General features: G+C 47.6%; 1 protein-coding gene across 1 annotated transcript in view; it reads left to right on the plus strand.

The window, feature by feature from the left end:
• LOC146356372 (vomeronasal type-2 receptor 26-like) overlaps positions 1-25,641 on the plus strand; it is a 28,995-nt gene extending 3,354 nt beyond the window's left edge. Inside the window, exons 3-7 of the mRNA XM_084830075.1 lie at positions 1,431-1,722; positions 4,531-5,208; positions 8,874-8,978; positions 25,099-25,169; positions 25,524-25,641. Of these exons, the coding sequence (XP_084686201.1) occupies positions 1,431-1,722; positions 4,531-5,208; positions 8,874-8,978; positions 25,099-25,169; positions 25,524-25,641 (1,264 nt within the window). The remainder of the gene's footprint in view (positions 1-1,430; positions 1,723-4,530; positions 5,209-8,873; positions 8,979-25,098; positions 25,170-25,523) is intronic.
• Positions 25,642-27,801: the final 2,160 nt, after the last annotated feature.

The following is a 27,801-nucleotide window of genomic DNA, read 5'->3' on the forward strand; positions in this document are numbered from 1 at the left end:
GGTGGCTCCCTATGGGGGCCGCCATTAGCGTACGTGCTTTTTTTTTTTAAAAGTCACCCGTCATAGGCTACGTGACGATTGACGTAGCCTATCACGGCTGACTTTGCAGATCTAGCCATGATAGGCTACGTGAATCGTCACGTAGCCTATCAGGGGGCTTTTTTTTTTTTTTTAACTTTCGCGTTCGCGGCCGGGTGAGGCGGGAAGCCTCCTCCCCGGCCTGAATTTCAGCCGGGCCGAGGTGGGAAGCCTCCCCCCCCGGCCGGAACTTTGCGGGGGGAGCAGCGAAGCGCCTCCCCCCCACCGTGAACGTCCTTCGAGGACAGGTAAGGGACTTTCGTCCACCCCTACTTTCATGGCCAAATCTAGATTGGGAGGATGGCGTTTCTGTGGTCAGCAAAGATACCTCTTGGTGTCCCGCTCCTGTATGAAGCATCTGAGTCTTACTGTATTGCTAGAGGAATCCTCTTGTGAGCTAACCTGCGCCAGTTTGTTCCATACATTAATAGCTGCATGGGTGAGTTAAACAGGGAAAGGGAGCCCTCTTCTAGCTGTAAGGATAGATGCTTCATGAGGCAATACAGGACTAAGACAACAAGGGCATCCTTGGGGACCAAGAAGTGGTTGTGGGTGCAAGGAGGGTGAGTTGTAAGCAAGCACAATTTGTGACTTTGCACAACGTTAAGACCGCTCAGAGGGCATGTCAGTTAAGGCATCGGCCTTACCTTCCCATTTCTTGGCTTTGCGGAGAATGAGCCAACATGGAAAGGAAAAAGGAAAGGTTCCTCCTGTGCAAGCACCGAGTCATTACTGACCCCTAGAGGGACGCAGCTTGCGCTGGCGTTTTCATGGCAGACTATAGCTGGGTGGTTTGCCATTGCCTTCCCCAGTCGTGACTACCTTTCCCTCAGCATTCTGGGTCCTCATTTTACCGACCTCACAAGGATGGAGGGCTGAGTCGACCTGAGCCGGCTACCCGAGACCGGGCTTCCGCTGGGATCGAACTCAGGTCAGGGGGGAACTCTGGTCTTAAAACAGTACCATTTTTGTTTTTGTTTTTTAATCCTTGCTTAACAAGTGTCAATTTTTAGAAGGTGAAAAATTTTGGAGCTTGTAGTGGTGGACAATTCATAGGGGCACTACATTGTTCTTCAGAGGCTGTCAACTTCCCCTCTTAAAGTATGGGGCATAATCTCTCCATCTTTGTTGTTAAGTAGCAAACAGATATTCATGTACCTTGCAATGAGGGGAGGTGTACTGCACCCTGAAACGTACAAACCATTATGTGAGGATGGGCACTTCTGATATTGAAATGGTCTGAAAGGGCTTTAGATTACAAAAGAAAGGAAGTGACATTTGATTTTCATTTGCATTGACTGGAGGATGACAGCGTGACACATGCATTTCCATGGTTATTGATTGTTTTGCAGGTTGCTCTTTGCAAGGTACTGGCACATCCTGTCCTTCTTGCTTGCCGTTCAGGAGATCAATCAGAATCCCCGGCTCTTACCTAACATCACCCTGGGCTACAGCATCTATGAGAGCCATTTTCATGGAAGAACAACTTCCTATGCCATGCTACACCTGATTGCTGGTGGGGAAGGCAATACCCTGAATTACAACTGTGGGAGAAAAAATAACCTGCTGGCTGTTCTTGAAGGGATTGAACCTGACCTCTCCGTCCTTATTTCAACCATGTTGGGTGTTTACAAAATCCCACAGGTATGAAGTGGGAGGGGACAGGAGGGCAACTGCATAGAAATGGGAGGTGAGTGCTGCTTTCGCTGAGTTCTCACTCTGAACTGCCTCTTCCCACTGGGGAAGTTGACCACTGGGGTGTGTTGAAGGTGAATAGTAGTGGAGATGGAGGCTTGGAGTGGGAGCTGGGGCATCAGCATGGAGGCTAGAAGAAGACTATAATCAGGGGTGGCATCAAGGGTAGACATGGTCAGGTTGTTGACAAGGGACCATAGGCTCAGAAGGGCCCATCCTCCAACAATATCCATCCCTACTTCTCATCATTTGGTGGTGTTTGCATCAAAGCTGAGCCAAGACAGAAAATGGCTAAGACAAGCAGCGCTGACCTATTCTGTTCATTTACATGTTTCTCAATCTTCCAGGATTCTTCCTGATCGGCCATGGTGCATAATTGTCAAAAACAAAAATCACCACAGCAGAAATTACACTAGAAGACTGGGAACGTGTTCCCGTCATCCCGTGACAGTAGAGTTGGACGTAAAACAGGGTTGGGCAACATATGACCCATGAGCCACATGAGGTACAACCACAATTCCTCTCCCAGTTTTGTATCATTTGCTGCAGGGTTGAGCTCCCCACAGCTCAGTAAGCAGCTGCTTGGAAGGATGTGTTTCCCAGCAATTCTGCTGGGAAACAAGATTGGACTGCCAGTGTAAAGCAGAAGCACTGGGATTTGGGCTGCATAGGTAATTCTGGTGGCAATGGTGTGTTGTGGCCTTGGTGGGTCTCCAGGGAACAGTATGTTCATCCCTGAGCCCATAATGTTGTCCACTTTTGAGCTAAAGCACAGCCCCACTGGCTTTTCAGTTCATGTTTCCCTTTCATGGCTGTCATACCTGAATAAGGCTGTGATGCATCCTGAAAAGGGTGACAAGGGACCATAGGCTCAGAAGGGCCCATCCTCCAACAATATCCATTCCTACTTCTCATCATTTCTTGGTGTTTGCAATTGCATCGAAGCTGAGCCAAGACAGCTTCAGCTGAGCCAAGACTTCCCTTCAACATGCAGCAGTGATCTACCATGTTCGATTACCCACTTGTCAATCTTCCAGGATTCTTCCTGATTGGCAATGCTGCATAATTGTCAAAAACTATCACCACAGCAGAAGTTACATTAGAACACAAGGAACTTGTTCCCGTCACCCCGTGACAGTAGAGTTGAATGTAAAACAGGGTTGGGCAATATATGACCCATGAGCCACATGAGGTACAACCACAATTCCACTCCCATTTTTGTATCTTTTGCTGCATGGTTGAGCTCACCGCAACTCAGTAAGCAGCTGCTTGGAAGGATGTGGGGAGTTCAATTCTGCCAGGAAACAAGATTTGACTCCCAGTGTACATTGTTTCGCAGAACGTAGGGATGTCAGAGAATTTCTCCACGAATCTCAGGGAGGCCAAATGCCAGCACACTCGGCCCCCCGAAATTGGTGGAGAAATCGTCTGCCCCGCTTCCCCCCCCTGGAACAGGACTTACCTTGTTCGAATGTCCCTGGCAGCAGCGGCTGGGGTGGCGGTTCGGCGGCGGTTCGGTGGCGGCGGCTGCAGCGGCCGGTCTTGTGACCGGCTGCCGCTGCCGCCATTTCCAAGTAAAACAAAAACAAAAACAAACAAACGTGATAGGCTATGTAAAGATTTACGTAGCCTATCACAGCTAGATTTTTAAAAAACACCGTGATAGGCTACATAAATGTTTACGTAGCCTATCACGGCTGACTTTGGGGGGAAAAAAAGCGTGTACGCAAATGGTGGCGCCCATGGGCGCCACCATTTGTGTACGCGCTTATTTTTTTTTTTTAAGTCAGCCATGATAGGCTATGTAAACATTTACGTAGCCTATCACGGCTGACTGTAGGGACGGAAACGGCGGCGGCTACGGCTGCCGCCATTTGCGTCCCAGCAGGAGAGGAGATTTCACGGCCGGAGGGACGGGGCGCCTCCCCTCCGGCCAGAATTTTTGGGGGGAGGGACAGGGCGCCTCCCCCCCAGCCAGAATTTTGGGGGGAGGGACGGAGCGCCTCCCCCCCACCGCGAAGCAAGCTTCGGGATCAGGTAAGGGACTTTTGTCCATCCCTACGCAGAAGCACTGGGATTTCGGCTGCATTGGCAATTCTGTTGGCAATAGTGGGTTGTGGCCCTGGTGGGTCTCCAGGGAACAGTGCATTCTGCCCTGAGCCCGTAAAGTTGTACACTTCTGATCTAAAACACAGCCCCACTGGCTTTTCAGTTCATGTTTCCCTTTCATGGCTGTCATACCTGAATAAGGCTGTGATGCATCCTGAAAAAAGTATCTGGGACAGAAAGGGGAAGGGCTACATCTACCCCTTATGGTGGGCTCAAGGCAGCTTCACCCACCTCTAGTGGTGTCCTGCAGTGTGCTTCTCTACTCCGAATAAGTGAAAGATTAGCATTCACTCCTATGGGGAAGAGAAAAGCAGTGTGTTTGGGATGCTGTGGTTTTGACACTGGGTAAGGTGGCTTGGGTGTCCTGGCCCTCCTCTGACAAGGACACCCAAAGAATGGCAGCACCACAAAGGATCCTCAGGATATTTTGACACTCCAACTTCACATTTACCCCACACTTATCATAGGGACAGGCATTTTGCGATATATTAATAATTTTAGGTTAATACAGATCTGATCTTTATACTGAACAGAAAACAATGCAAAACACCAGTCTCTTCCTTTCCTCACTAGATAGGTTTCGGCTTTGCTGCTCATTTTCTTAATGATAAAACTCAGTTCCCTTTTGTCTACCGGATGGCCGCCAAGGAAGAAACCCAGTACCTGGGGATCGTCCAGCTGCTCCTGCTTTTCAGATGGACCTGGATCGGTCTCTTTGCTGCAGACAATGACAACGGAGAGCGATTCATGAGTGTCTTGACACCCCTGACGATCAGCCGTGGAATCTGTGTTGCCTTCTCAAAAATAGTACCACGGAAAATCATACACTCCAGTGAACTATCTGTCATGTGGGGACAAGTCAATGTAGTTGTTTTCTATCCGGACTCGCACTATGGCTGTGCTCCAATTATCCTGATACAAAATTCTCCTGAAATGAAAATAAGTGGGGCAAAAATCTGGATCACAACAACTTTTCAGGATATAAACTTGAACTTGTCTTATACAAATAAAAACTTCCAATTCCTCCATGGCTCTTGGTCCTTCATAGTGAAGACCCCCCAAAGGACAAAACATGAGTACAATGAACCAGTTTCTGTTCCTCTGCAACTGTTCCAGCAAAAAGCCTTTCATTGTTTGTATTCGAAGCATGCATTGTCCATGAAAAGTTGGACAAGATGCACAGAGAAAGAGAAACCGGAGACACTGCCCCAGGAGGACATTGAGAGAGTGCTGTCTCAAGACAGCTACAGTACTTACCACTCTGTCCAAGCCGTGGCCCATGCCTTACATGCTGCATATTCATCACGACTGAAGAGGATGTTGATGGTGAGTGGAGGAGGCAGGCTGGAATCTCCAAGTCTGCAGCCCTGGCAGGCATTCCATTTTGGTCTCGCAACATCATCACAAATGGTGAAAGACTCAGGGTGAAGACAATCTAACGTGTGTTAGAGCACATGATCATGACTACTGCCTTGCAGTGCAGACAGCAAACAGCTGCCTCTATGGCATCCATCCTAAACTTGCTGCCTGGAGGAGCTTTTCCAAGTCATCCAGGGATGTATTATTTATGTATTACATTTAAATTCCACCTTTTTTCCTCCTTAAAGAACCCAAGGCAGTGTACATAATCCTCCACCTCTTCATTTTATCCTCACAACAACAACCGTGTGAGATAGGTTGGGCTGAGAGTCCCAACTAGCCCAAAGTCACCCAGTCAGCTTCATGGCTGAGTGGGGACTAGAATCTGGGTCTCCTGACTCCTAGTCCAATGCTCTCGCCACTACAGCGTGCTGGCACAGGGTTATTAACACACACTTCTGCAAATAGATCTCTGGGCCCCTTGAGAACCTGTGGTGATCTTTTTGCAAAGTACTTGGAGGACAGAATTGTTTGTCTTCCCAATGAACATGATGCTGATGTTTTAATGGATTCATCTGAGCTGCCTTATGCCTCAGCATGCCTCTTTTTGAGGGGTCAGTTACAGTTGCTGTGGTCTGATGAAGTGGACAAAGCGCTTTCAGCGATGTACCCAACCATGTGCCCTCTTGACCCTTGCCCTCAGTAGCTAATAATCACTAGCCAGGGGGATGGTGTCACTGGGTGGGTCCAGAGTGCGTTACATATGAGGAGACAGTGGTGACTGCTGATCTTTTTTTAGAAATGCATTTTGGATACATTTGTTTTTTTAAAACTATTAACCATTTGCTAGTGCACACTTTTTGGTAGAGGTTCTTGAGGGGGTGGAGATGTCCAATTGTAGACAGTCTTGGGGGATCCCAATATCTAGACCCATTTCAAATGGTTTTCCAGCCTGGTCATGAGACTGAATTAGCCTTGGTCAACCTGGTGGATGGGCTTTATCAAGAAAGACACAGGGAGGGTGTGGCACTGTCTATTCTATGTAATCTCTCATTAGGTTTTGATACCATTGACCTGGTATCCTTTGGGACCTACTCCATTTGTGAGGTGTTGGTGGCCCCAACATCTAACTTGTGGGGTTTGTGTCAGATAGTAATATTACATGGTTGTTCGTCAACCCCTTTGCTGTTAAGCTCTGATGCCCCACAGGATACAATCTTGTCCCCACTGTTGACACTTATACGAACCCTTCACCAATGACTGGACTGAGAAATGGGCTGGGTGAAGACAAATGAAGACCCTGTGCTGGAGTGGTTACCTGTTCTAGATGGTGGGGGAGGGAACAGGAAAGTGGGAATTTAAAAAGGAATTCATGCAAGATGAGTTGTGGTAAAAGTTATTTGATGTGCAGAAAGTAGCAGGAACTTCAGGGGAAAGTGCCAGTGTGATGTTAGAGTTCTTGATTTTAAGGAAAACTTAAGCTGAGTGTAGTGTAATGTGTACCTTGGACTACAGGGAAGTTGATTTTAATAAATGCAGAGTGATGGTAAGTAGGATTCCATGGGAGGAAATCTTAAAAAGAAGGAGTGTTCAAGAAGGATGGGAGGTCCTAAACAAGGAAATAATAAAGGTTCAAACAGAAACAATCCCAATGAGTGGAGAAATGGAAGACAACAAAGGGAGCCAATGTGGCTAGACAAAAAGCTTAGTGATGATCTGAAAAGTTTAAAATGATGCATATGGAAGGTGGAACAAGCCACAATTAGGGATGCCAGAGAAATCTGCTGCGGATTCAAATGAGGCAGGATTTTTTGGAATCTGGCCTCAGAAATCCACAGCAGATCAGGACAACTTACCTTGGCTCCAGGAGGACTGGAGGCAGAATGGCACTCGGCTGCTTCTGGACAGCCAGAGCCGTTAGCCTCCTCCCTGTCCCTGCCAATCCCTGTCTTTTTGCAATTTTTTTTTTTTTAAAAAATGGTGATCGGCAGGATGTGCCCATAGACTTAGATGCAAATAGAGTCATGAATCTTGTGTCTAAGTCTATGTGTCCATAGGCTTCTTTGCAAGAGCCACGTCTCTATTTTGTGTATATGTCTATGAGCACACCCTGCTGATAGCCTTTTTATTTATTTATTTAAGGAAAAGACATGGCGATTGGCAGGGACAGGGAGGAGGAAAATGGCTCTGGCTGGCAGGAGGGAAGGTAAGCGCCCCCAAGCTGGTTCACCCCCTTGGAATCCTCGCAGAGCACAGCCAGTCTGGAGGATTCTGTGTGGAGGAACGGATTGCTTCCCCCCACAGATTCCCCACTGGAACGGACGGTGGGAAATCTGTACACCCCTAGCCACTAAGAAAGTGTACAGGCAGATAGCCTGGAATTGCAGAGAAAGTGAAAGGAAGGCTACAGCTCAGAATGAGCTGAGGTAGGGAAGGGATGTGATGAAGAATGTAAGGGCTTCTTCAGATATGGTAAAAGTAATAGGAGGACAAAGGCAGACCAGCTGAATAGCAAAATGGCAGCAGGTGACAAAGAAAAGGCATAACAATTCCACTCCTATTTTGGCTCAGTCTTCTCCCAAAAGAGAGTCTGTGTACCACCCGGCATATGAGAAAAGAAAAGGCTGAAGGGGTAGGAGTGCAGCATGAGGTGGACAGAGAGATGGTCAGGGAATATGTCCTGATGATGCATCCCCACATCCTGATGATAAGGCAGAGGATGAGATGGCTGGATAGCATCACTGATGCAATGAATATGAACTTGAGCACACTCCGGGAGAGAGCGCAGGACAGGAAGGCCTGGCGCGCTATGGTCTATGGGGTCACGAAGAGTCGGACATGACTGAACAACTGAACAACAACAACAACAACAACATCCTGATGAATTGCATACTAGGGTGTTGAAGGAGCTAGCAGGTGGGCTCTTGGAACCTCCATCTGTTCTCTTCGAGAAATCCTGGAGAATGGGTGAAGTACTGGAAGAGAGTAAATGTTTTCCCTATCTTCATAAAGGACAGAAAGGAGAATCCAGGGAATTATAGACCACCTATGCTGACATCAATACCTGGAAAGATTCTAGAGTACATTGCAAAGTACTCGATCTGTAGGCACCTTGACATGAATGCAGTGATCAGTAGAAACTAGCATTGATTTGTCAAGATCAAGTTCCCACCAGAACAATCTTATTTCATTTTTAATCAGCAACTTCTGTAGTAGAGTGTGAAATGCTGTGGATATAATGGGCTCATTCACATGGAGCTTTTATCCTGCTATTCAGATTGCTCACTCACAGAAGTTTGATGGTCTTTTAACAAACTAGATTAGCAAACTAGAGGAAGAGGTGATATCAAGGGTGCAGACTGAGCTTTATGTGTACTGATGGTGACTCTGGTTATCCCTAAAATGCTGAAGCAGAAAGAGGAAATTCAAAAAGTTAACTCTGTTGTAATTGTAAAAACAACAACTACAACAACTAAAAAACACCAATGAAGTCAGCCACTCTGAGTCTAGATGGGATGTGCACTGGCCTCAGTTCATGGAGGATTAGTGCTCAATATGAGAAGGACTTGAGATATTGAATATGCTTTCATGTTTTCTAAATTCTCATGGTTTTTTTTTTAATGTCCTTCTAGCTTCACACTTCCTTAAGAGAAGTCCAGCTATCTAATATTTCCATTGACGGATTGTACTGGGATGAGGATGGGCAGCTGGAAGCTGATTTTGATATCGTGAATTGGGTACTGTTTCCCAACCGTTCTCGTGGAAGGGTGAAGGTTGGGAGTGTAAAGAGACGGGCATCCCCAGACATAAAGCTGACTATTAACTCAGAAGCCATTGTGTGGCCCAGGAATTTTAATGGGGTAGGAGAAATGATTTGCATCATACCATTCACTTGTGATATCTCTTAAGGTCTAGTAATACATGGAATCATGCATATGCAATGTCTAGTGCAATTCTGTGCATGCATCTAAGCCCATTTATATTGGTACTTGTTGAATAAACACCTGCATGGTAAGAGAAAGCTTCCCATAGTAGTGCAGGCTGGAGAGTGTTTATTTTATTTATTTAGGCTGCAATCCTAAGGAGATACACATCAGCCTCCAAACTCCTCGCCTCCATGCTCCCACCACCTTGCATTTTCAGCTAGACATGCAATTCTGCGTGTCTACCTGGGGACTTCAGAGCAGGAGGGGAGGGGAGGCCACGTGCTGTGTAGGAAGCCTTGTAAAGTGGCTTCCACTGTTTCCTCCCCTTGCGCCTCCAGGCCCACAGCCTTTTTGCCCTCTCCATGCTCCATTTGTGAGCACAGACAAGCAGCCAGCACAGACAGATCTGAGCTGACTCGGGGGGGGGGGGGTCACAGTTTCTGGCTCCAACCTCCAACCTCCATTCCCAGAAACTGAAAAATCCTGTGTGCCTCTAGACAGCGTCTAGCAGCCATAGGATTGCTCCCTTAATGTGTTAATTTATAACATGTGTATACTGTGTAATAGCCAAAGCTGTCTGGCCAGTTCACAACAATTAAAACCATAAAATACCAGACAATACAACACAGTTGATAAAATGCAACGTAAAAGTTTAAAACTACAATATACAACTAAAAATAACCAACAGAATGTAGCAGCAGTGCAACAGTGTAAAATACAATGCCGGACAAAAACAAACTGAAAAACTAAAACGCCTGGGAGAACAGAAAGAGCTTCACCTGGCACCAAAACGAGCACAATGTAGGTGCCAGGAGAACCTCTCTGGGAAGCTCCTTCCACAACCAGGGGCCACAGCAGAACAGGCCCTCTTCCTGGTGGCCGCCCACCTCACTTCCTTTGGAAGGCTAGCTCCTACAAGCCACCCAGTGATTATCATTGTTCTAGCTTCTGAAGAGATATTAGGCAAGGGGAGGCAACTTGTGGCCCTCCAAATGTTCTGTACTACAGCTCCCATCAGGTCTTACTATTGGCTATGCTGGGGATTCTTGCTGGAGGGTCACCCATTCCTCACCCCTGCCTTAGGCGGCCCAGTCCACTGAACTCCCATTCCAATCCAATCTTTCATGAAAGTCAGTTTTCAGCGTTTTTTAACAATGGCTTCAACAGCCAACAGCAAATAAATGAAGAGGATTGAATAATTAGATGCAGAAGGAGGAATAATGGAAGGCTGAATAAGAATGAACTAAAAGAGATTATGGGGTTCATCACACAAGGCTGAAATCCCACATCCCTACCAGGGCTTTCTGCTCCAGATTCTTTTCGGAATTAAGATTGGCTCTTTTACATGGATGGACAAGTGCTTTGAATCAAGGACTTCATTTCTCGGGAAATTGTATGTGGTTCTATTAGGGATGGTGGAGAAATCCGCCATGGACTCCAATGAGGCCAGATTCTAAAGAATCACCCGAGTCCGTGGCGGAACAGACTACCCCTCAGCAACCCCCCAAAATCCACCCCGGACAAACCCTGCCTGCCACCAGCCATTCTGGTCCATCTGCTGCCACCCACTGCTCCGCTCTGTGGCCGTGAATGGCATCCAGCATAGCGGATGCCATTTGCATACCTGCTTTAGCCATGATAGGCTATGTAAATGTTTACATAGCCTATCATGGCAAAGAGCAGGGATACAAATGGCATAGCCTATCACATTTATGTAGCCTATCACAGCTAAAGCAGGGATGCAAATGGCGTCCCCTATGCTAGACGCCATTTGCAGCCACAGCCCGGCAGTGGCCAGAAGTCTGGCTGTGGACAGTCCCGGCCGGCAGCTCTGCAGACTTGCCACGGAGTAGAGCTGGCCGGGGAGGATTCCGGGGGGAGGAATCAATTGCCTCCTCCCCACAGCAGACGCCCCCCGGAACCTGGAGGTAAGTACTTCGTACATCCCTAGGTTCTATATGTTTCATTTTACAGACACCAGAGGGTTCTGTGATAGCTCAATGCCATAATTACCCACAGATGATAGATTGAATTAATGTCCCTTATTGCATTATCTTCAATCTTCTATAAAGGTCAAAAAGCACGGGGGACACCCTGGAGTTGACGATATTACATAAAGGACTTCAAATTTCCATGAGTGACCAATCTTAATCACACGATACAAGCCCCATGTAGAGGACCTCTATGTCAATGAGGTGAAATGACAATGCACATCCAGGCCTTCCAGGCTTCAACTCAAACTGGCCAAGAACAAGGCCAGAGGGAACTTTTACTTCGAATAAGAAAAACTGGTCTGAGCAGTAATATACTGACATAGTTTATTGCAGCTTTTCACTGATGGTGTTAAAGGTTGCAGTTTTATTGCTGCTATTTATTTATTTATTTATTTATCTAGTACCCCACCTTTCTACAAAAAAACATGGCCCTCAAAGCAGCTTGAAATTGACTAAGGCCATATCTGCATGGGGCTTTTATCCTGCTCTTGAGACTGGTTATTCATGGAAGTTTGCAGGTCCTTTACATGATGTCGTCAACCTCCAGGGGGTCTCCAAGGCTAAATGACCTTCATCCCATTTTTTAAAAGACAAGCAATATAATAAGAGGAGCTTGACCACAGTGCCACCTAGTGACTGTGTAATGAAACATATAGAACACACAGATCAGGGGCAAAAGGCAGGAAGGAAAGCACATGCAAAGGGAGCTCATCATGATCCTGCATTTAAAACAGAAGCAGAAAGGCCGGGTAAAGTTGCGGGGTTTAGCCTGGGGTTGAAATGTCCTAAAACAATACATTAAAATGCAGTAAAGCCATAACAATTACAGGGAAAAATATGGTTGTAAACAGCACTCGACCCACCAGCTCCTTTGCAGGCATGAAGCCTCCTTAAATAAAGCTGCCTTTGCCTGCTGGTGGAAGGACACCAGAAAGGACAGTAGTTGCCTTTGGGAGGGAGTTCCATAGCCTGGGGGTGGCCACCAAAGGAAATCCCTTCCTTGGATCACCACCAAACACACATCTGAAGGGGCTTTCTCAAAAGAAGGGCCTCCCCAGAAGATCTTGGGAACTAGGCAGGCTCATATGGAAGAAGGCGGTCTTTCGGGTAGCCTGGTCCCAAGCTGTAATAGGTCTTGATAGGTCTTAACTAGCACTTTGATTTCTGCCTGGAGAAAAACTGGTAGCCAGTGAAGCTGTTATTAATAGGGAGTGGTGTGCTCTCTAGCACTGCTCACTGTCTGGCCATGGCATTCTAGACCAGCTGCAGTTTCTGAACAATTTTCAAATGCAGCCCCATGTAAAGCATGTTCCATTAGTCCAAACAGGATGAAACTAAAGCATGTGTGACTGTAGCCAGATCAGAGGTCTCTAGGCATTGCCACAGTTGGCTCTCTAGTCTCAGCTGTGCAAACACTCTCCTGGCTATTGCTGAGACCTGGACATCCAGGTTATGAATGTCAGAGAATTTCGCCATGAATCTTGGGGAGGCTGAATGCCAGCGCATTCGGCCCCCTGAAATTGGTGGCAAAATGGTCTGCCCCCCCACCCCCCCAGGACAGGACTTACCTTGGGCGAATCCTCCTGGCGGCAGCGGCTCCGGCGGCGGTTCGGCGGCGGTGGCTGCAGCGGCCGGTCTTCCAACCGGCTGCCGCCACTGCCATTTCCAGTAAAAAAAAAGAAAAGTAAAGATTTACGTAGCCTATCACGGCTAGATTTTTTAAAAAATACCGTGATAGGCTACGTAAATGTTTACATAGCCTATCACGGCTGAGTAAAAAAAAAAAAATTGGCGCTATTTGCAGATTTGTCTGGCAGCATTTGTTCTTGACAAATCCATGTCGGCTTCGAGCAATCACTGCATTGTTTTCAAGGTGCTTACAGATGGATTGCTTTATTATCTGCTCCAGATTTTCCTAGGGACTGATGTCATATTGACTGGTCCGTAGTTCCCAGGTTCCTCCTTTTTACCCTTTTTGAAGATAGGGTAATCTTCTAATCTAAAATCTAAAAACATTAGCCCTCCTCCAGTCATCTGGCACTTCACCCATCCTCCATGATTGCTCAAAGAGAATAGATAGTGGCTCTGAAAGTTCTTCTTCCAGTTCCTTTATTACTCTAGGATGCAGTTCATCTTAGGGATGTCAGAGAATTCCGCCACAGACTCCAACATCCGGCCTCCCGGAATCCATGGCAGAACGGCCTCCTACCACCCCGTGGAATCCCCCTGGGACAGAGCTTACCTGGGGCTGATGCAGTGGCAGTGGAGGCAGCTCTGGTTGGTCTCCTGGCCAGCCACGGCCGGGCTGCTGTGGCCACACATGGCGGCCATCATAGCAGCCACCATTTGCGTCCTTGCAGGCAGCCTTGATAGGCTATGTAAGTATTTACGTAGCCTATCATGGTAAAGGCAGCCACGCAAATGTAATTGTGCCTTGAGAATTGTGCCTCAATTGATTTGTAATTGTGCCTTGAGAATTTCCTTATTAAAAAAATTCCCACCCATCTTGGACTCCTTTTCTCATTAGAGTCGCTTGCCATGGGACCTTACTGATCATTGTTCTGAGTTTATTAAAATGAGCTTTCCTAAAATCCAGGGTACGCATTTGGCTACACTCGGCTTTTGCTTCCTTTAGAACCAAGAACTCAAGTATAACATGTTCGCTTTCCCTCAGAGTTCCTGTAACTGCTACTTTACCCACAATGTCATCTCTGTTGGTTAGGATCAAGTCAAAGATAGCTGATCCTCTAGTTCCTTCCTCTACTGTCTGCATGAGGAAATTATCTGACACACAAGTCAGGAATTTCCTGGAGGGGCCATGTTTTGCAGAATTTGTCTCCCAACAAATATCGGGGGAATTGAAGTCCCTCATTACTACTACATTGTGCATCCTTGGAACATTGGCTATTTCCTTTTCAAAAGTTTCATCCTCATCTTCTTGATTGGGTGGCTGGTAGTAGACTCTGACCACCAGGTTCCTTTTATTCTTTGCTCCATTTATTTTGATCCAGATGCTCTCGATGGGGCCACCAAGCTCCTCCTCCTGTATTTCTGTGCAGAGATATGTATTTTTCACATACAGTGCAACCCCACCTCCCTTTCTGTCCCTCCTGTTCTTTTTGAACAAGTTATATCCTTCAATTGCTGTATTCCAGTCATGAGAGTCATCCCACCAAGTCTCAGTTAGACCTATCAAGTCATAATTTCCCTCTTGTATTAAGAGTTCAAGTTTGTTCTGTTTGTTTCCCACACTCTGGGCATTCGTATATTAGGGATGTATGAAAGTCACTTACCTTTTTGATGGGGTGATTCACGGTGGGGGGGAGGCGCTCTGCACCTCCCCCCGAAATCCTAACCCGGTCGGCTCCACTCCACGGCAACTCCATGGAGCTGCCAGCCGAGTGCATTCGCAGGTGCCACGTGGAGCCTGCAGACGCAAATGGCAGCGGCTACGGCGGCCGCCATTTGCGTTCCTGTTTTTTTGCTGTGATAGGCTACATAAATATTTATGTAGCCTATCACAGCAAAAAAACACGGGGCGCAAATGGCAGCCACTATGCCATTTGCGCCCCTGTCTTTCACCATGATAGGCTACATAAATATTTACGTAGCCTATCACGGCAAAAAAGGGGAACACAAATGGCGGCCACAGATGTGGCTGACATTCCCAAAGCAGTGCGAACGACACCAGGTAAGTGTCCTGTTTCACGCACCTTTCGTGGGGTGGTGGGGCGGGGGTCTTCGTTCTGCCATGGATTTCAGGGAGCCGAATGCACTGGCACTCGGCCTCACTGAGATCCATGGTGGAATTCTCTGACATCCCTATAGTATATAGACACTGAAGACCATGTGGTTCAAAAGTCTGGCTTTCTTCTTACATGTTTGTGAAGACTATTATTGGGCACTATTAGAGCTGTTGTCTCCATTGCGGTGCACGAGCCTTCCTCCATTGTTCCCCCCACTTCACATCTCCCTTCCCATAGGATTCAGTTTAAAGCCCTCCTGATGAAGTTCTTCATGCTGTGGCCAAACACATTCTTCCCAGCCTTTGTGAGGTGCAACCCATCCCTTGCCAACAGCCCATCTTCCAGGAAGTATAGCCCGTGGTCCCAGAATCCAAATCTCTCATGCCAGCACCACCTTTGTAGCCAGTCATTCACCCGGAGTATATTTCTTTCCCTTTCTATCCCTCTTCTAACTACTGGAAGGATGGATGAGAAAACTATCTGGGCCCCAAAGTTCTTAAGTTTCCTTCCCTAAGCTTCAAAGTCTGACGCGATTTCTTTGTAGCTCCACTTGGTGGTATCATTTATTCCCATGTGGATGAGAAGAAAGGGATACCTGTCAGTGGGTTTTATGGGTGCAGGCAACCTTTCAGTCACATCTCTAATCTGTCCTCCTAGGAGACAACATACCTGGCAAGTTCACAGGTCTTTGCGACATACTTGGGTCTCAATCCCAAGCAGCAAGGCATCTCCGACTACTACTACTCTTCTCTTCTTCTTCTTGTAGGCCTGGGTTTCATTGCCTCTGCTTGACTGACCTTCAGCCTCTTACTCACTCTCATGCAGGTTCCCCTGTGATTCTTCCTCTGCAGGCTGTCCTCCAGTCTCATCCTCAAGTACCTGGAATCGGTTCCACAGCTCCACTGCTTCCACTGGTGCAGAGTGGCGTCTAGTTCATCTTCTCCTGTCACCCTTTTCCAAGGATTATCCTCTACTGCATTTTTCCTCATCTCCTCATTTCCCACTTCTACCTCAGCTTGCTGTTGCTCTTCAAGTTTCTGGTCTTCACTTTGCTGCTGTAGTTCCACCATTCTGTCCAAGAACTCTTCATGATCTCTTATTCCCTGGAGGGTCAACAGTCACTGCTCCAGTCCTCTTACTTTTTCATCCAGCAGCATGATCAACTTGCACTTGTTGCAGGTGTAGGCCATGTTGTTCTCAGGCAAGAAAACAAACATTGCACACACCTTGCAGGTCATCCCTGCTGGAAAGTCTTCTCCCTCCATAGCCTCTTTTCCCTTTTTGTGTCTGGCTTTCTGATAGTTCTAGACTAGCCTGTGCCTGCTCCTCTACTCACTAGAGGTTAAAAGCAGAGTCCCACTGGTATGGAAGTGTGTGTTACAAGAAAAATATTTTTAAAAAAATGTTAGCCCCCCCCTTGACCTCCCCTACTGAACTGCCCTGGCCAACTCTTGTTTGCTCCCCCTGTTCGCTCACTCTGGTTGCTCGCTTTCTGGGAGCTTGCTTGATTCTGTAGTCCGTGAACCAGCTGGAGCAGCTTCCTCTGCTCTGCTCAGCTGGGAGGCGGGAAACAGACTCAACAACACTTCAAGTGAGAAGGATCTTGGAATTGTTGTAGATCACAAGCTGAATATGAGCCAACTATGTGATGTAGCTGCAAAATGTCCATTGCTATTTTGGGCTGCATTAATAGAAGCATAGCTTCCAAATCCCAGTAAGTACTAGTTCCCCTCTACTCAGCACGGGCTAGGCCTCATCTGGAGTACTCTGTCCAGTTCTGGGAACAACATTTTAAGAAGGATGCAGACAAACTGGAGAGGGTTCAGAGGAGGGCAACAAAGACAATCAGGGGACTGGGAACAAAGCCCTATGAAGAGAGACTGAAAGAACTGGGCATGTTTAGCCTTGAGAAGAGAAGACTGAGGGGAGATATGATAGTGCTCTTCAAGTACTTGAAAGGTTGTCACAAAGAAGAAGGCCACAATCTCTTCTTGATCATCACAGAATGCAGGACACAGAATAATGGGCTCAAGTTACAGGAAGCCAGATTCCAGCTGGACATCAGGAAAAACAATATTGCTATTTGTTAGAGCAATAGGACAATGGAACTGATGACCGAGGGAGGTGGTAGGCTCTCCCACACTGGAGGCATTCAAGATGAGGATGAACAGCCATCTGTCAGGTACGTTTGACTTTGATTCCTGCACTGAGCAGGGGGTTGGACTTGATGGTCTTGTAGGCCCCTTCCAACCCTACCATTCTATGATTTGATCATCTATCATTCTAGTCATGACTAACATAAGTCCCATTCATTTCAATGGGTCTACTTAATGTAGCCATTTCATCACACTGACTTCAGACATCAACATAACACACTATGGGTTAAATAAAAAAGGTAAAGGTAAAGGTGTCCCCAGCCAGTCGTGTCTGACTCTAGGGAGTGGTGCTTATCTCCATTTCTAAGCTGAAGAGGCAACGCTGTCCAAAGATGCTTCCATGGTCATGTGGCCGGCATGACTGAACACCGAGGTGCACAAAATGGTGTTACCTTTCCCACCGAAGCGGTACCTATTTATCTAATTGCAATTCCGTGCTTTCTAACTGCTAGGTAGGGTTAAATAAGCCACCATTTAACCCATTGTGCATTATCATCTCATCTGTCGGTAGGGATGGATGGAAGTCCATTACCTGATCCCGAAGCTTGCTTCACGGTGGAGGGGAGGCGCTCCATCCCTCCCCCCGAAATTCTGGTCGGGGGGGAGGCACCCCGTCCCTCCAGCTGAAATTCTGGCCAGGGGGGAGGCGCCCCGTCCCTCCGGCCACGAAACCTCCTCTCCTGCCGGGATGCAAATGGCGGCGGCCATAGCCTCCGCCATTTGCATCCCTGCAGTCAGCTGTGATAGGCTACGTAAATGTTTACATAGCCTATCATGGCTGACTTAAAAAAAAAAAAGTGCATACGCAAATGGCGGCGCCCATGGGCACCGCAATTTGCGTTCCTTATTTGGGCACGTGTAGTCTACGTAAACATTTACGTAGACTATGGCGAAAATAAGGGGAACGCTATTTGTGTTCCCCTTATTTTCACCGTAGTCTACGTAAATGTTTATGTAGACTACACGTGCCAAAATAAGGAATGCAAATGGCGGCGCCCATGGGCGCCGCCATTTGCATACGTGCTTTTTTTTTTTTTCATAGTCAGCTGTGATAAGCTACGTAAACATTTACGTAGCCTATCACGGTGTTTTTTAAAAATCTAGCCATGATAGGCTACATAAAGATTTATGTAGCCTATCATGTTTGTTTGTTTTGTTTTGTTTTTTACTTGGAAATGGCGGCAGCGGCAGCCGGTCGGAAGACCGGGCGCCACAGCTGCCGCCGCTGAACCGCCGCCGAACCGCCGCCGAAGCCACCGCCGCCAGGGACATTCAAACAAGGTAAGTCCCATCCCGGGGGGCAGACCGTTTCTCCACCAATTTTGGGGGGCTGAATGCGCTGGCATTTGGCATCCCTGAGATTCGTGGAGAAATTCTCTGACATCCCTATCTGTCAGGACTTTTTTTTTTTTAACTAACATTGGCTTATTTGGCCAAAATAATCCACTCTGATAACCCATGGTCTGCAGGAGGGTTTATGTAAACCACTGTGTGTTAACATGTCATCTGGTAGTCAAAGTGGGTTATTTTGATCACCTAGAGAGTTGTGTGGTGAGAGCTGCCAAATCCACTGCTGGTCTGCTTTTCACTAGCTTTAGCACTTAGGAACACTTTAAAGTGAATGAATGCAATACCATACAGACTGAAGCTGACACCGCTCTCCGACTTTTCAGATGCAGACCATTGCACCAAGTGTCCAGAAGACCAGCATCCAAACAAGGACCAAGATCAATGTGTCCCCAATATTATAACCTTCCTCTCCTATGAAGAACCTTTGGGGATCATGCTGCCCTCCTTTGCCCTATTCTTGTCCCTCACCACAGCTTTTGCATTAGGAATCTTCATTAAATATCTTGAAACTCCAATAGTCAAGGCCCACAATAGAGACCTCTCCTACGTTCTCCTTGTTACTCTCCTCCTTTCTTTTTCATCCTCCTTCCTGTTCATTGGCCGGCCAAGGAAAGTGACTTGCCTTCTCCGACAAACAGCCTTCAACATCATGTTCTCTGTTGCTGTCTCTTCTGTGTTGGCCAAAACCATCACTGTGGTGCTGGCCTCCCTGGCCACAAAGCCAGGGAATAAGGTGAAGAGATGGCTGGGGAAGAGTCTGGAAAACTCCATTGTAATTTCTTGTTCCAGTGTGCAAGTTGTCATCTGCACCATCTGGCTAGGGTTCTCTAGGAGTGCTCGAAAGTCACTTACCTCATCTCGCAGCTTGCTTCGCGGTGGGGGGGAGGCGCTTCGCTTCTCCCCCCAAAGTTCAGGCCGGGGGGGGAGGCGCCTCGCCTCTCCCAGCCAAAATTCAGGCCGGGGGGGAGGCGCCTCGCCTCGCCTGGCCGAAATTCAGGCTGGGGAGGAGGCGCCTCGCCTTGCCCAGCCGCAAAATAAAAAGTAAACAAAAAACAAAAAACACCCCCGTGATAGGCTACATGACGATTTACGTAGCCTATCACGGCTAGATCGGCAAATTCAGCCATGATAGACTACGTTAATCATCACGTAGCCTATCACGGGTGACTTAAAAAAAAAAAAGCGCGTACGCAAATGGCGGCCCCCATAGGGAGCCGCCATTCACGTTCCTTATTTGGTTGCTCTAGTCTACGTTAATCTTTACGTAGACTAAGGCAAAAATAAGGGCAACGCAAATAGCGTTGCCCTTATTTGGTCGCTCTAGTCTACGTAATCTTTACGTAGACTACAGCGACCAAATAAGGAACGCAAATGGCGGCTCCCTATGGGGGCCGCCATTAGCCGTATGCGCTTTTTTTTTTTTAAGTCACCCGTGATAGGCTACGTGACTATTTATGTAGCCTATCATGGCTGACTTTGCAAATCTAGCCATGATAGGCTACGTTAATCATCACGTAGCCTATCCCGGGGGCGTTTTTTTTTTTTTTTACTTTTCTTGGAATGGCGGCAGCGGCAGCCAGTCGATAAACCGGCTGCCGCCCCCGCCTCTGTCGAAGCCCTGCTGAACCGCTGCTGCGACCCGCCACTGGGAGCGACATTCGGGAAAGGTAAGTCCCATCCCGGGGGGGGTGCAGGGGGTGGGGGGGTGCGGAGAATTTCTCCCCGAAACTACTTTGGGGGGCCGAATACGTTGGCACTCAGCCCCCCGAAGTTTCAGCGAGAAATTCTCTGACACCCCTAGGGTTCTCTCCACCATTCCCTGAGTCTGACATGCACTCCTAGCCTGGACAGATCACCCTGCAATACAATGAAGGGTCTATTGCCATGTTCTATCTTGCCCTTGGCTATATGGGCTTCCTGGCTGCCATCTGCTTCACAGTGGCTTTCCTAGCCAGGAAACTGCCTGGATCCTTCAATTAAACCAAGCTGGTCACCTTCAGCATGCTGGTCTTTTGCAGTGTCTGGGTGTCCTTTGTGCCCTCCTACCTGAGCACCAAGGGGAAATACATGGTAGCTGTGCAGGTCTTCTCTATTTTGGCCTCTAGTTCTGGGCTACTTGGCTGCATCTTTCTTCCCAAGTGCTACATTATTGTACTGAGACCTGATCTGAATACAAAGGAGCATCTTATGAGGAAAACTAAAGATGGCATCTTATCAGAGCCAGAGATTGAAAAGAATTCCACCACCACTACAATCTGAGTAAGAATCACATGTTCTGATAGAGATACAATGTTTGCTTATTTATTTATTTATTGCATTTCTATTCTGCCCAATAACTAATGTTCTCTGGGCAAAGTACAACCAGTTGGGCAAAGTACAACCAGTTGGGCAAAGTACAACCAGTTGGGCAAAGTACCTGCTAAATCCCTGCTAATAAAATGTGCTCCTGGCCACCAAGGCCACCTGGGACTTAAGCAACAGGGATTCATCCAGGTGCACCACCAAGTTGCATCCGTGATGGTTCAGGGGGAGTGCAACCCCCTCCAGGTCAGGTCCAACACTACTTAACTGGTCAGACAAACCACCTGCTAACAGCACCTCCACCGTGTCTGGATTGAGCTTTGATTTGTTGGCTCTCATCCAGTCCATGACCCTGCTCAGTCACCATTTCAGGACATCCACTGCCTCACTTGGTTTTGATGAAAAGGAGAGGTACAGCTGGATGCACTGGCATATCAATGGCACCTCAGTCTGCATTTTTAAGACCAGTTAAGTCTATCTCATGTTGGCTTAAGCTCCACAAAGCCAGGAAATTGGAAACTAAGGCTGATGCCTTAACAAACGTGCCCCAACATCACTAAATACGTTGTGCAATGTCATAAATTGTGCTGGCTTACAACTTACCCTCCATGCAGCCACATTTCTCCTTCTTTAGGAAAGATGCCCAACATTGTCCTAGTCCTGTATTGCCTTATGAAGCATCTACCCTTACTGCTATAAGGGGTCTTCCTCTCACTGCTTGATCAAACCAAACAACTACTGATGTAAGCAACAAACTGGCATGGGCCAGCTCACAGCTAAGATTCTTCTAGCCAAACAGATGCTCAGATTCTAGCTCAGATGCTTCATAAGGCAATACAGGATAAGGACAACATGGGACATCCAGGTTGGTGGATGGAAGGTAAGTTGTAAGCAAGCACAATTTGTGGCATTGCCCACAAGAATATGTATAGGTCACTGGTAGTTCTGCTAAGGAGGGAAGTGAGTTACATTGCACCCGCCCCACTCGCGCGCGCTTTGTGGTTGACTGGTAACACTAGACTATCTAGCAACAGAGATTCAATTGGGCGGGTAAAGATAGGGAGCAGGGCTGGGAAAGATGCTTCTCTACCATGATGCTGAAGATGCTTCCTAGTTCTCAGTTGCTAGCTTTGAAACAGAGCTAGGGATGTCAGAGAATTCTGCCACAGATCTCAGTGAGGCCGAATGCCAGTGCATTCGGCCCCCCGAAGTCCATGGTGGAACGAAGCCCCCACCCCCCCAACCCATGAAAGACGCACAAAATGGAGCACTTACCTGCTGCCATCCACGCTGACTTGCAAATGGCAGCTGCCCTGCGGCCGCCATTCACTCCTTCATCATAGCCTTGATAGGCTACATAAATACTTACATAGGGATGTACGAAAGTCACTTACCTTTTTGAAGGGTGACATTCGTGGTGGGGGGGAGGCGCTCCATCCCTCCCCCCAAAATTCTGGCTGGGGGGGAGGCGCTCCGTCCCTCCCCCCAAATCCTGGCCAGCCGGCTCAGCTCCGCAGGGATTCTGCGGAACCGCCAGATGGCTCTGCCAGCAGCTGGACATCCGGCCGCTGGCTAGCAAGGACGCAAATGGCGGCGGCCATAGCCGCTGCCGTTTGCATCTCTGCAGTCAGCCGTGATAGGCTACATAAATGTTTACGTAGCCTATCACGGCTGATTTAAAAGAAAAAAATGTGCTTACAAAAATAGCGGCACCCACGGGCACCGCCATTTGCGTACGCGCATTTTTTTTTTAAATCAGCTGTGATAGGCTACGTAAACATTTACGTAGCCTATCACGGTGTTTTTTAAAAATCTAGCCATGATAGGCTACGTAAATCTTTACGTAGCCTATCACTTTTTTTTTTTTTAACTGGAAATGGTGGCAGCGGCAGCCGCCGAACTGCCGCCGGAGCCGCCACCGCCGCCGCCAGGAAGATCTGCCCAAGGTAATTCCCATTCCGGAGGGGTGGGGGGCAGACCGTTCCACCACTGATTTTGGGGGGCCGAATGCGCTGGCATTTGGCCTCCCTGAGATCCGTGGCGGAAGTCTCTGACATCACTACTTATGTAGCTTATCATGGCTAATGCAGGGATGCCTTTTGTGTCCCTGCAGAGGCCATGATAGGCTATGTAAGTATTTACGTAGTGCCTCCCCCCCCGTGAATCACATCGGTGAAAAGGTAAGTGACTTTCATACATCCTTAAACAGAGCTCAGTAAACTGAATAAGGACCTAAACTTTAAATGGCCTTTTGAAGTTTTGAGCTCCTTTGAAGTTTTGTACAAATAAGCAACTGGGAACTTGTAACCAAATTTAGTATCGTTTCTCAACCGGAGCTTTTGGGGAGCTCTTGCCTCTCATAACAGACAATATTGATGTAAGGGTGTTGCACAAAATGCGAGTTTCGCCCCCTGGAGGTGAGTCCAATTTGCCCCAAAGAGGAGAGTCAACTTCAGGCTGGGTCCAACTCGATTTTATTGTTTGCAAACAGTTCGACAAAGGAGCTCACGCTCAAAAGCAGAGTCGACCTTGGGCAACTCCCATGCTCTAGTTTTATCACTTAGCTTGCATTCCTCAGCCAGCATGTTACTTTTGATTGGTTGCCAGCGGTTTGCTTAGCAACCTTATCTTAGGGTTACTGTCTGCTCATTCCAGGCATGCGCAGCTCTTACAATGCTGTGCCTGCTTAAGGCACATACAGGGGCATTAGGTTACATTTTGTTACCACAATTCCCCCCTCAAGAGTCAAGATGCTTTCTTCTTATAACACTTAATCTATTTCAGCCATTGCTAATCTCTGATAATGTACAAACATTTCCCTGCTGACTACAGATTGTATCGTGCTTCTAACTAGGGTTATAATGCAGGGTAGTATGCAGGGTAATAAACACAAAATTAGCATAACTAAGCAGAATATCATAAATCCAGTCTTTAACCAGAAAAAGTTTGGCAGCCACGAAGTCTGCCAGTCAGTACTCCGCCCATTCCAGGTTTGCACTGGGACGTGAGTTACTTTTCTAATTTTGGTTGCGATATCTCTGAGGATATCGCTATTGTCATCAATCTGTAAACAACCATCTGTCCAATTGAACTTTTGATAAAGGCCACCCTCTGCTCCCAACACGTAATCAAGCCCCATCTGATTTTGGGTGACAGCATTGTGGAGTTGGGTTAGCAGTGTGGCTGCCAAATCTATGGCCCTTGCAGTCTCATTTGCAAAGATTTCCACTATTGCCTGAAGCTGGATTATGCGGTTAGTGAGGTATGTGGGTTCTCTCCCCACCACGTTGGGTTCCCAAGTGGCAGACCCATAATACCTTATTATCCTTTCTGCCGGCCACTCATCATTTCCCCATCTTTCTGTAGCAGACAAGTCTTTCATGCTCAGGGAACTTTTATCTACTCCATATAGTCAATGCAGCACTGAGGCCTTTTGAGGCAACAGCATGAATGGGGGCCTTAATATCCCAGGATAGCACACGCCAGTCAAGTTAGCCGGCAACTGGGTATATGCGTGAGTCCCACAGATCCAATAATGGCTGGTCAAAATAGGCCAAGACTTGCCTGCTAGGCCATATTTTTGGGGATCCAAATACTGATTATAATATCCCAAGTACAGGGTTGAATCTCCACGTGAGCTGAGAGTTCCATTCATATAACAAGCTCTAGCATTTTGATCTTTTGTCTGGTTTCAAATGCAATAGAACAAGGATTGTGAGCTACTATGAGGGATTGACCACAACACACATTTGTGGCCACCTATCACCTTTGAAACCTTGGGTCGAACGGTGATGAAGTCCGCATATCCTGCACAAAAAGTTATCTTTGAGGTGTGATTTTTATGCCATGCACCTCCCTTTACTATATAATTCCTGCAGCTGCTATTTCCTACAAAGTGTATATGTGTGTCAGACCTGTTTTGCATGAAACACCATTCTCCTAATTGGGGCTGCACTTCCCATGATGGAGTTTGACTAGGGATGGGCGCCGCCATTTGTGTACACGTTTGTTTTTTTAAGTCAGCCGTGATAGGCTATGTAAAGATTTACGTAGCCTATCATGGCTGACTGCAGGGACGCAAACGTTTGCGTCCTGGCAGGACTAGAGGATTCGTGGCCAGAGGTACAGGGCGCCTCCCCCCCAGCCAGAATTTTGGGGGGAGGGATGGAGCGCCTTCCCCCCACCACCAAGCAAGCTTCAGGATCAGGTAAGTGACTTTCGTCCATCCCTATTCTGAAGTGACCATGCCCTGGGAGCTGATGTCCTCACTTTGGTTGTACCTTTTTATTCTGGAACAATGAGTCCACCTTTCATTGCCACTGAGCTTGACAGCCGTATGGGTTACCAGCAACACCTGGTATGATCCCTCCCACTTCTCGGTTAGGGGGCCCTTTTTCCACTTTTGGAGCAGCATCTGGTCCCCCAGCTAGAAGTTATGGATCAGGGCATCCAACGGTAGGCTCTGGAATGGTGCAGCAAACCTGTGAAGGGATGACAAAACAGACTGCAAGGCAAAAGCATGTTCTCTAATTTCAGTTTTTTCTAAATTGACAGTGACTTGTTCCCTCCACCCTGCTGGCAGAACCCTGGGAAACATCCCAAACATTAATTCAAAAGGTGACAATTTTATCCCTCTACGTGGAATGCTACGGATGCGAGTTAAAGCCAGTGGGAACACCTGGGGCCATTTTAAATGGGTCTCCATGCAAATTTTTGTTATCATTGCCTTTAACATCCTATTCATGTGCTCCACCTGACCTGAACTCTGAGGCCTCCATGGGGTATGGAGTCTCTATTCAATGCCTAAAGCTTTGGACACTTCTTGCACTATCTTTCCCACAAAGTGGCTCCCCTGATCCGATTCAATAGACTCAGGCAACAGGAACTGGGGTATCAGTTCCTGAAGCAGGAAGCGTGCCACTGTTGATGCTGTAGCTGTCCTTGCAGGGTAGGCCTCTATCCAGCATGTTAGTTGGTCCACCAGTACCAATAAATATTGGTGTTGGCCTGACCTTGGAAGTTCTGCAAAGTCAATCTGCCAGGCCTGTCCAGGGTAGTGCGCCCACTGTCATCCTCCCATTGGCGGTGGTGCTCGGGCCCCTTTTGGATTTACCTTCTGGCAGGTGGGGCATCTTGCTGCGACGCATTGGGCTTCTACATACAGTCCTGGTGCTACAACCTGCTGAACAAGTAAGTCTCCCATTGCGTGCCTCCCATGTGGCTCTTCTCATGAAGTTGTTTTACTACTTTTTCTGTCAGCCATTGGGGTAGCATGACTTTTCCTCCTGGGACTATCCACCACCCTTGGGAGGGTTTAGTGGTCTTATTTTCTTCGGCAGCTTTGTCATCAGCCTGGGTATACTTTGCTTTGTAATCTTCCAGGTGGAGGGGTATCTCATGGGCTGAGCCTTGAAACACTGCTTCTCCTCCCATCTGCACTGCTTCTTTGGCTTCCATGTTGGCCTTCGCATTTCCCCTTCTCTGGTGCTTGTCTGTGGCTTTGCGGCGCACATTTATGTGCACCACGGCTACCTTCTTTGGCAGTAGAAGAGCTTCCAGTAGTGCCACAATTTGTGGCCCATTTGCAATCTTCTGTTCAGAGGCCATGATGAACCCACGTTCTTTCACAGTAGTCCATGGGCATGTACAATGGCAAAGGAATAGCGTGAGTCTGTAAAGATGTTCACTCTTTTATCTTTCCCCAATTCTAGTGCACGTGTCAACGAAGTGAGCTCTGCTGCTTGCGCTGACCAACTTGCTTGGAGTTTCTCTTAGGGATGTCAGAGAATTCCACCACAGATCTTGGTGAGGCTGAATGCCAGTGCATTTGGCCCCCCAAAATCTGTGGCAGAACGGCCTGCCACCCCCCGCCTCCTGTGGTTCCCCCCTGGGACAAGACTTACCTGGGGTGGATCTTCTGGGTGGCGGCGGCAGCTCCGGTGGCGGCTCTGGCGGTGGCTCCAGCGGCAGCTCCAGCAGTGGCGGCCAGTCTTCCGACCGGCTGCCACCGCCACCATTTCCAGGCTTGTGAAAAAAAAAAAAAGACGTGATAAGCTATGTAAAGATTTACGTAGCCTATCATGACCAGGTTAAAAAAAAAAAGTCGTGATAGGCTATGTAAATCTTTATGTAGCCTATCATGGTTGGGGGTGGGTTTTTTTTAAAAAGAAATGTGTACGCAAATGGCGGCAGCTACAGCTGCCACCATTTGTGTTCCTTCTTTTTACCATCTTAATCTACGTAAATATTTACGTAGACTATGATGGCAAAAATCAAGGGGAACGCAAATAGCATAGCGGGCGCTATTTGCATCCCCTTTTGATTCACCATTTTAGCCTACGTAAAGATTTACATAGGCTAAAACGGTGAATGAAAAGGGACGCAAATAGCGCCCGCTACGCTATTTGCTTCCCCCTTGATTTTTGCCGTCATAGTCTACATAAATATTTACGTAGGTTAAGACGGCCAAAAAGAAGGAACGCAAATGGCGGCGGCCATAGCCGCTGCCATTTGCATACGCGGGTGTTTTTGTTTTGATTTTTTTACTCAGAGCCCTCTGCGGCTGGAAATCCGGCTGCGGATGGCTCTGGCCTGGCCGTGCCGGGCCGGGCCTGCTGCTCCGCGTTGCTGCCACGGAGCACAGCCGGCCATTCAAGGATTCCGGGGGGAGGAACAGAGTGCCTCCCCCCCAGCCATTATTCCGGGGGGAGGGATGGAACACCTCCCCCCAACATTAACATAATCCGCAAAAGATAAGTCACTTTCATACATCCCTAGTTTCTCTTTCCACATAGTCAGCATTACCACAGTGCATCCTGTATGTCATGTGCCATGGATTACATTGCTTGAGCCATCTACGAAGACCTCTTCTTCTGGATTTTCAAGCAGGTCGTCTGTCAATTTGGGTCGAATCAATACTGTTTGAGTTAACACTTCTAGACAATCATGACATGGGGGTCCCAGTTTTGGCAGAAGGGTGGCTGGATTTAGGGTAGTGGTGTGCTTGTAGGTGAGGCCTGGATTGGATAACAAAAAGATTTCATATCTAGATTGTCTGGAAGGGTTTAAGAACTTTCCTCCCTCTGCT

Source organism: Heloderma suspectum, chromosome 2 (assembly GCF_057233095.1).
Source record: "Heloderma suspectum isolate Gila_16-S chromosome 2, 16-S_ref, whole genome shotgun sequence".
Classification (NCBI taxonomy): domain Eukaryota; kingdom Metazoa; phylum Chordata; class Lepidosauria; order Squamata; family Helodermatidae; genus Heloderma; species Heloderma suspectum.